At 38.5% G+C, this 8,829-nt stretch overlaps 2 protein-coding genes across 2 annotated transcripts; one reads left to right on the forward strand and one right to left on the reverse strand.

Annotated features, from left to right (window-relative positions):
- The first annotated feature begins 26 nt into the window (after nt 1-26).
- Nucleotides 27-1,054, forward strand: lyz (lysozyme). Its single transcript, XM_057322706.1, has 4 exons — nt 27-230; nt 335-490; nt 618-693; nt 832-1,054. Exons 1-4 carry the CDS (start codon nt 95-97, stop codon nt 899-901), a joined length of 438 nt encoding a protein of 145 aa, XP_057178689.1. The 5' UTR covers nt 27-94; the 3' UTR covers nt 902-1,054.
- Nucleotides 1,055-1,153: 99 nt separating this feature from the next.
- chodl (chondrolectin) lies at nt 1,154-8,829 on the reverse strand. The gene is made up of 7 exons (XM_057322704.1): nt 8,510-8,829; nt 6,452-6,797; nt 6,144-6,301; nt 5,261-5,311; nt 5,066-5,155; nt 4,885-4,981; nt 1,154-3,862 (listed from the first exon to the last, which is right to left on the reverse strand). The coding sequence occupies exons 1-7, from the start codon at nt 8,598-8,600 to the stop codon at nt 3,778-3,780; spliced, it is 918 nt and encodes a 305-aa protein (XP_057178687.1). The 5' UTR covers nt 8,601-8,829; the 3' UTR covers nt 1,154-3,777.

Consider the following 8,829-nt stretch of genomic DNA (forward strand, 5'->3'; position numbering starts at 1 on the left):
AACTTCGCCTATAAATAACCTCCCAGCATCTTCCTTGCATTGAACTCCTCTTCAGACAGATATTACCAGTGTCTTTCAGAGCAGCAGTGCAGATATGAGGGTGGCTCTTGTTGTCTTGTGTGTGATGTGGCTGTCATCATGTGAAAGCCGCACACTGGATCGATGTTCTGTTGCCCGGATCTTCAAGGAACAGGGACTGGATGGCTACGAGGGATTCTCGCTTGGCAACTGTAAGTTCACCTCTCACACTGATTTGCTCTGTGCTTGTCAAGTCCCTGGTAATACTGTATTAATTTATTATGGGTTTTTTTTACTTTCAACCATGTTTCAACAGATGTTTGCATGTCCTACTGGGAAAGCAGGTTTAAGACCCACAGAGTGAGGACGGCTGATACTGGGAAAGACTATGGAATCTTTCAGATAAACAGTTTCAAATGGTGTGATGATGGAACTCCAGGCGGAAAGAACCTGTGTAAAGTGTCCTGCGCAGGTACTCTAAATCCAAATACAATTGTGATCAAAACATACTGAAGAATTTTTTTCTATTGAGATAGTATATGTTGAGCACATGCTTGGTGTAAAACTTTCAATCGTATGTAAACGTTTGTTTCTGATAGACTTGCTCAATGATGACCTGAAGGCTTCGATCGACTGTGCAAAGATGATTGTGAAGGGGGAAGGACTGAAATCATGGTATTTATGTTAATATGTATAATGCATATTATGGGTCACATGAACATTAACCAGGGTTACTTGCTGTTTGACCTCAAGCTCTTTTTGTATTTATGCGTGTGCATTTTCACTGAAGGTTTTTCTGATCTGTGTCTGCAGGGACACCTGGGAAAGTTACTGTAATGGCCGTAAGATGACACGCTGGGTGAAAGGTTGTGGTGTGCACTAACAAGATCTTAGTGTCTCTTTATTAATGCCCTCAGAGTATGCAATCATGCATTTTTGCTCTTTGGCTAAATTTTAAAACCTAAATTGTCCTCAATAAGATATGTAACCTTGCATTGTTTTGTTCTGAGTTTATTAAAGTATCTTCCCAAATTCAGTTTTAATTTGTGCTTGTAATGTTTTTCCATCTGTACAGTGTTGGGTCAAATGCAATATGTTAATGATATGTTTGTGATTAGTGTGTGATTTTATTTACATTATCCATAAAGATAAATTCACAAGTTATAAGGACTGTTGCACTGATATTAATACGGCTCTCCTGTTTTTGCCAAGTGGTTGATATCCTTAAGGCAACATCATGTTGACCCTGGGACAACATTTAAATCAACCAATCAGATTTCAGAAATAAGTTTGCAGTTTATTTTAAATTTAATCTTCCAACCAGGATTAGGTGCTTCTAGACCATTGTTTTTCACTTATCATTTCCCTCTGATTTTAGGGGTAAGTTATGGTTAGGGTTGGGCTTTGGTGTGGGTTTAGGTTTTATTTATAAATATGTTGTCCTGAGGACATCAACCACTTGGCAAAATCAGGTCGAGCGATTAATACAGAGGTGTCACAAAAGCTTCTTTGACCTTACAGTATATCGCAGCTTAAAAGTATGGAGTGGAGCTTTGAAATGCATACGTGTCTTTTGCATTCGCGTTGCGTGCATTCACATTTATACGTCCGTCTGAGCGACCAAAGTGTCCGTTCCGGCCCCAAACGATAGCGGCCCACCGAGAAAACGCCCGGAACGCAAGATGGCCAGTCCGCCCCTGCTTTAAAGTGTAGGTCATGGGTTTGAATCCCAGGGAATGTTTTGTTGATGGTTAAATATAGGATTTAATTCTCTGCCTCACGTGTTGCACTGGCAGCCAAAGACATCAGTTTAATCAATGATATCCATCCGCCATCACAAATATTCACAACCCCACCTGAACGCAATTACACTGATTATCATTACCATAACCCCATTGATTAGCATTTGATGGCTTTGACATTTACAGCGCAGTCAAGATTTACAGCGTTCACCTCAGTCGGTTTTCATCATTATTAAACTGTACTTCAGTTTTAATAGAGAAATACAAATTTGTGTTTGGATCTAGTCGGATGAGATGCTTGTGTTGTGTATCGCTAATAAGCTAAAATCACCCTCCTCCAGATGGAAATGGGTTTGTTTCTTTAATTCCACCCTGTGCCTGCAGACTAGTGATTACAGTCATATCTATAATTACCAGATCCTGAGTGTGTGACGTGGGTTCTCCTGTCGGAGCGGAGGACTGATTCGTTTAATTGGCTCTGTAATTAGCAGTGTGCTTTAAAGTCTACGCTGTCACTAATTGTAGGCCAGGGTAAATCGCATACGAGGTACCACATCTTTTCGGTGTTAATATGGTCCAGTTCATACAGTATAACTCTGTCAACCAGCTGGATCCCCTGAAAGCATTTAGATCTTTATCTCTATTGAAATGTATAGCCATTATGCTTAAGGTGTTTCTCATAAACATAAAAACAAACGCTTTGATATTATTGTAGATTTAGCTTTGATACTGCTCAGAGTAAGCAAATGTATTATTTCTGCAAAATAGAGATAAGGATGTGAATTATTCGTATGCCTTGATGCTTTAATTTTCTGTTACAGTATTTACATTAAAAGCGGCATATCAGTAAGATCACATAAACCATTTATTCTGAGATAAATCGCAAAACTAAATATTACATTTGAAATTAATTCCCTCTATCTCTCTAGTCACTCAAAACAATGGAGCTTTTCTGTTTACACAATGCAAGTAAAACAAACATACTAAAACGTCTTCGCATTTATATATTTTGTTATCCATGTACACAATTCACCGGTCTCGAAAAATATACAAAAGTATTAATAGAACGTTTCAAATCCAAACACACAAGAGACCCACACTCAGAAAGTGAAGACTGTGCAACCAGTCATCTGAGTTACTTCAGATACAATATCACTTTAAAGCAAACCATTAATGCTATTACCATAACCAGCTATTTAAAGCTGACAGCACAAGAACCTGCTTATTTATTCACTATGTGCAATATTGTAAAATGTTGAGATGATAAAATATTAACATGCGAAACAAAACTGCATAACAGTGGCGGCTAAAAAAAGATTCGCAATTGAATCATACAAAAGTGTGTACATTTTTGATTATATCCCTCAAGTTTCTTTTAACAGCTTAAGCTACAGAACAGATGCTGTACAAGTCGATCCTTCCAGTCATTTCTGTAATTTCACGTTTTAATGTGATTAACGCTATTATGAGCAGTTGTATGTAACTGCATGTGATATTGTGGCATCATTGCGAATGCATTATATGAGGAAAAATCATACTGAATCATCTGAAGTCTTTTGAAGTATTAATACTGTATGATATTTTCTGTTATTGATGCTTTTTAGTGATTCATTTCTGTGTCACCGACTTCAGTTGTGTGACCCTATTCGCTGTCAGTGGGAACTCTTAATTCCTCTTTATGTGTTTCCCACTTGCACTTGTTTTAATTACAGTCATTTAATTGCTCGCTGTGTTTGTGTCCAATTAGCATTCCCCCTCCCCTCAGCACCCTCGGGTCAGACAGGAACATGAAATGCAGAAAAAGACCATCAGAGTACACTGAAATAAAATGGCAAGCATCTCGAACGTGTACAGCAAAGTGAAATACTGTATGTGTGACTAAGCAGGCATTGCCGCACGTTTTAGTTTGCCTTATGATTTACACACAACTGACAATCAGACAACACTCTTACTGAGTAACGTGGTGAAAAATGCCAGAAACCAAGCTGCTTGGATGATGGAGGTGACACGTGGTTCCTTAAACCTCCATGCCGCTATCTGCCTTTGGCGTCTTGGAGATCCAGAGAGTTGATTGGTCGATGCTTGTTTTGGTCCGTGGTGTGCTGTATAAACAAATCTGAATATCAGACGAGCTCTCTTTATCAACGAGTTCATTCAGGTTGTTGATAAATGCGACCATGGTGAAAAAATAATATTATGCAATTCTTTACTGTATTAGTAAAGAAAGTAAAAAGACATATTTTCAAAAGCAATGGCCCCCCTACTGCTATAATTTCTTTCTTTATGTGCTATTGGAGAACTTTATAGCACAAAACGTAATGTACTAGACATTTACAGATTAAACTCAATGAACAGACGAAAATAGAAGCAGCAGTTATTATAGGCTATGCATTCTCTGAGATCGTATTTAATCACAAGAAGAAGTGGCAAACATCGTAAAACCGACAAGCATCATCTGTTAAGTAGTTAAGACGTTTATCCAAAAGATTTGAACCCACTCCAGCAAGCCTTTTACTGAATACTGCACACTCAGTCATTGCCAGCGATTAAATGCATTGTCTGTGAATCTTCAGTCTGCCTCGGCGATCGAACATATGTTAAAAAGACATCACTCTGTGGGAGGGAGTGCCACATAAACATAATAAATTAAAGAAATAAAGCCCTATGTAATATTATGCCAAGAAGGCTAAAGGGAGATGAACTGTGTCTCCTCTCTTTTGAGGTGCTGGTGTGGAAGCGGAGGATAGGAAAGGCTTGCTTCAGCAGTTCTGTTGGCCTGTTCCCTGCCCATCTGGACATTGATGGTACGAGAAGCTGAACTTGATTTTTATCTTCAATGCAGTGTGACGTATTGCGGCAGTCAACCCCAGACCCCTCCCCTCCCCTCACTCACAGATATGCCAAAAGCACACTATAAAAATGCGTTGATGGTGACTAATACGGACTAAACTGCTTTGTAAGGCACAGTTACAAACAGCTGAATATAATTCATCATAGCGAAGTCTTAAGGTTAGCGAGAGCAAAACCGTGTCAGATCTTCACTAGGGATGATGTTGTGCGTGATAGGACAGCGCATTAGCATCAGTCTGTCAGCTTTAACAGTGATGTGGTCTTAATGGCTCACCTCTTGCTCAACATCTGAAAACAGCAAGTGCCTGAAGCCACCAGGATCAGCAACAGAAGAGGAATGGTGGGAATGATCACATAGATTAGCAGCATACCTTGAAAGAAACATCAAAGTTATCTTTTTCAGTAGTATGTTTTGCTATTGATGTAGTGTAGGTAAGTTTTAAAGGAAAGGTTACTTGAGGGTCCCGGCGTTATAAATTGGGGGTTTTCGTCGTCGTGATTGGCGGGAGGCGTTCTTCTCTCCTCCTGGTCTTCAGTGGAAAGATCTGGAGGGCATATTGAATAGGGTGTCTGGTGATGTGTCGACGTTACGTCAGTCTTAAGTCAGTAGTTCAGACAAATGATGATGGATCTGACACCTGGCCACTTACCAGAATCACGTCCTGCAGGTCTGTCTCCCTGCTCTTTAACCAGATAGCTCTCTGCTCACAACAACAAACATTGTTAAGTTCTAAGTTGATCCACTTAAGTATATGAAAACGGCGTGTTTAAACAAGACCACTATTCCTGTTACTACTAGTTTTCATAAAGCCTTAACATTTCACTCACCCTTATGTCATTTTAAACCTGTATGACTTTCTTTCTTTTGCAGAACACGAAAGAAGATTGGATGAAGGATGTTGTTTGAAGGATGTTGGTAAGCAAACAACATCGGCCCCCATTGACCTCCATTGTATGTACACAAAACCACTGTGACATTTCTCAAAATATCTTCTTTTGTATTCCACAGAATACAAGCCAGCTAGTTTAGTTTAGCATTATGCATTTGCAACTTTATTTTAAAAACTTATTTTTTCCTCATTTTCCTTTACTTGTATGTTTTCTGAACTTTGCAACAATGCATATTGGAAAAGGTGCTAAGGACTAAAAAAATTCTAACAACTTTAAAGGGATAGTTCACACAAAAATGGAACATCTGTCATCATTTACTCAACATTTTGTCAACCTGTATGACTTTCTTTATTCTGCAGAACACAAATGAAGATATTTTGAAGAACGTTGGTAATCGAACAACGGTGGTACCCATTCGCTTCTATTGTATGGACACAAAATCAGTGGGTACCATCATTGTTCGGTTACCAACATTCTTCAAAATATCTTCTTTTGTGTTCTGCAGAATAAAGAAAGTCATACAGATTTAAAATAACAAGAGGGTGAATAAGTGATAACAGATACTATCCCTTAAACCAGCCTAAAAATGTATAATGATCTAAGCCATTCTTTTCAGAAATGAATGTGGGAATCACCCAGTACTTGGTTCATATTTGCAGATGAAATTATGCTTCATATTGCACCGGTCATCATTCCACTGGTAAAGGTATGGCCCACCAGGCCCGGCCAGAGCTGTGGGCTGATGATACATCACCACGCAAGCTTCTCCTCCACAGGATGGTTCATCAGCGTACCAATTTCTATAGAACAAACAGAATGCTGTAGGTTAAATCACACAAAAATCAAACATATCATAATATATATTCAATATTCATATTATTTCAAAAGTAAAGTAAAACTGCTCGTGAAACATAAAACAACAAGCTACGAAATTCTGTCTCTTCTTATACCTAAACTGTGAGACACATCCATCTGTCCACCTGTACAGGTTAGGACACGAAGCGAAACTGCCGGGCTCCTGCGCGCTCTCGTTCTCCACACGTGTCAAGCCGATCCAGAAGTCTCCGTCTGTGATGCCAGATCCACTGACAGCACCGCTGGAGGATGAAACGCTCAGTTCTTTCAGGAGATGTTCGATGTGCTTCTGCTCTGCTGAATTCTCGATGCTCAGCAACGAACCGCCGTCCATCTTGCACGCCTCCAGAGCCTCCCAGAACGCCACACGGCTCGACACGTCTCTGAAGTAAGCAATCTTATAGCATGGGTGCTCAGGACTGCCCTGACACACGGTCTGACCTGAACAGACAAAAACATATTGGGTTGTTTTTCACGACTATACTGTCAGTTTAACTGACATTCCCTAAACTATATTAGTTTAGGGAATGTCAAAAGACTTTCAAAGGCAGAATAAATACAATTTTACTTATCTTAATAAATTCATACTTTTTGTTAAACTACTGCATAACAAATGACCTAAAGATAATCTTTAGAAGTTTAACAGCACGAGAAAAAACCCTCAGGCTACAAAAACTACCTTTGCGAATTGAATTGATCACTAAAACAAAACACTGAAAGAAACATTTGGACTCATTTATCATCACTCAAATATTGTACAAATATTGTATACTGTACATATAATTGCACTTCCATATTGAACAACTATAAATTGAGCTTGGTTAAAATTGTATTTTTTATTCCCTGTATGCATTGTGGATGAATTGATATGCCACATGTAGGTTTGAATCTATAAATCAACAGGGTTACTGTATCTAGTAGTCAGCAGAGCACTTTTTATAATATTTTTAAGAATCGGACGCTCATAATCTTACAGTGACTTAAACAATTTAAGAGCTCACACAATGTTCACAGTTTTTTGGTCAGTTAAAATTATAAAATGATCAAATACAAGTTTGCATGGTGAGAGGAAACTAAAGCAAAGAATGAAAATATGAAAGAAATCATAAAGAAGTATCTTCATCCTCATCATATAAACTTAAGATACACTTGTGGGTCCAAGGGGGAGAATTGTAACAGTGATTAATACACAAACTGTTAAAAGTCTAATAATAACATTAGCTTCCTGCCCGGGAGGTACTTTAAATAATTGCTTGGTCCAGATCTGCTATATCATCAATTTAAGCTCAGTAATGGGCCAGATTAACTGGGGGAAAACTGGACTCAGCATTTTCCCAACCAACTTCCGTAGCTTTCATCCTCAATTCCTGTCTTTGTGACACAGTTTTACTCCTTCAAGCATGCTTTCCAAAAGTGCTATATCCTTGTCACCTTCAATAAACCCAAATCACCTCACATAGAACTGCTTACTGTATTTCAATTTTCCCTTGGCACATCATTTTAGTTCAGGTGCACACATCTTTAAGCTCTCTGTTGATCTCTTTCTCTCTCATAGTATTTTCAAACTATCATACGATTACATCTCCCTGTTTTTAAGTAATTTAATGTGTGATTGCACAACATTTCACGAAAGCTCAAATTTGTTCAAAACAAAGAATCTTAAGACAACAGTTAAAAAAATCGGTCAAAATTCATGACCCAAATTATTTTTCTCCAAAAAATACCCATGAAGAATTAGTGATGGATTTCACACGCCCATAAAACCACAGGATTGCATCTTATCTATTTATGAATAGGGAGCACAGAAAACAGAATTTATGTAGGCTTACAAGAACAGAAATAAGAAAATGTCAAAAGACTTTCACAGGCAGAATAAATACAATTTTACTTATCTTAATAAATTAACACTTTTTGTTAAACTACTGCGTAACAAATGACCTAAAGATAATCTTTAGAAGTTTAATAGCACGAGAAAAAACCCTTAGGCTATAAAAACTACTTTTGCGAATTTAATTTATCACAAAAACAAAACACAGAAAGAAACATTTGGACTCATTTATTATCACTCTAAAACTGAAAAAGAAAACATATCTAAAATTTGTTGTGCCTGATAATAATGAATCCATTTTTCCACCAAATATATTCAAACTTACCACTCACAACTCTCGCGCCCCAGGCGCACGAGACGAGGAACGTCAAAGCACAAAGGATCCGGAGTACCACGCGCATTCTCGCTTGCTTCATACTCGCATTTGAATAAAATGATGGAGTGAATTACAAAAGTGAATTGTGTCCCACTCGGGCGCCTTTTTCTATCGTTTACGGGCAGTGCCTCTTCCTACAGTTTGTAAAGACATGATTTCCACCACGCTGAACTGGACACTTTGCAAAGCCTCTGAATTCTGGAGAGACAGAGAGAGAGAGTGACTCGTCTCGCGCCTCCACTCGAGTGGGCTGTCAATACGCGGGAGCG

Source organism: Triplophysa rosa, linkage group LG23, assembly GCF_024868665.1.
Source record: "Triplophysa rosa linkage group LG23, Trosa_1v2, whole genome shotgun sequence".
Classification (NCBI taxonomy): Eukaryota; Metazoa; Chordata; class Actinopteri; order Cypriniformes; family Nemacheilidae; genus Triplophysa; species Triplophysa rosa.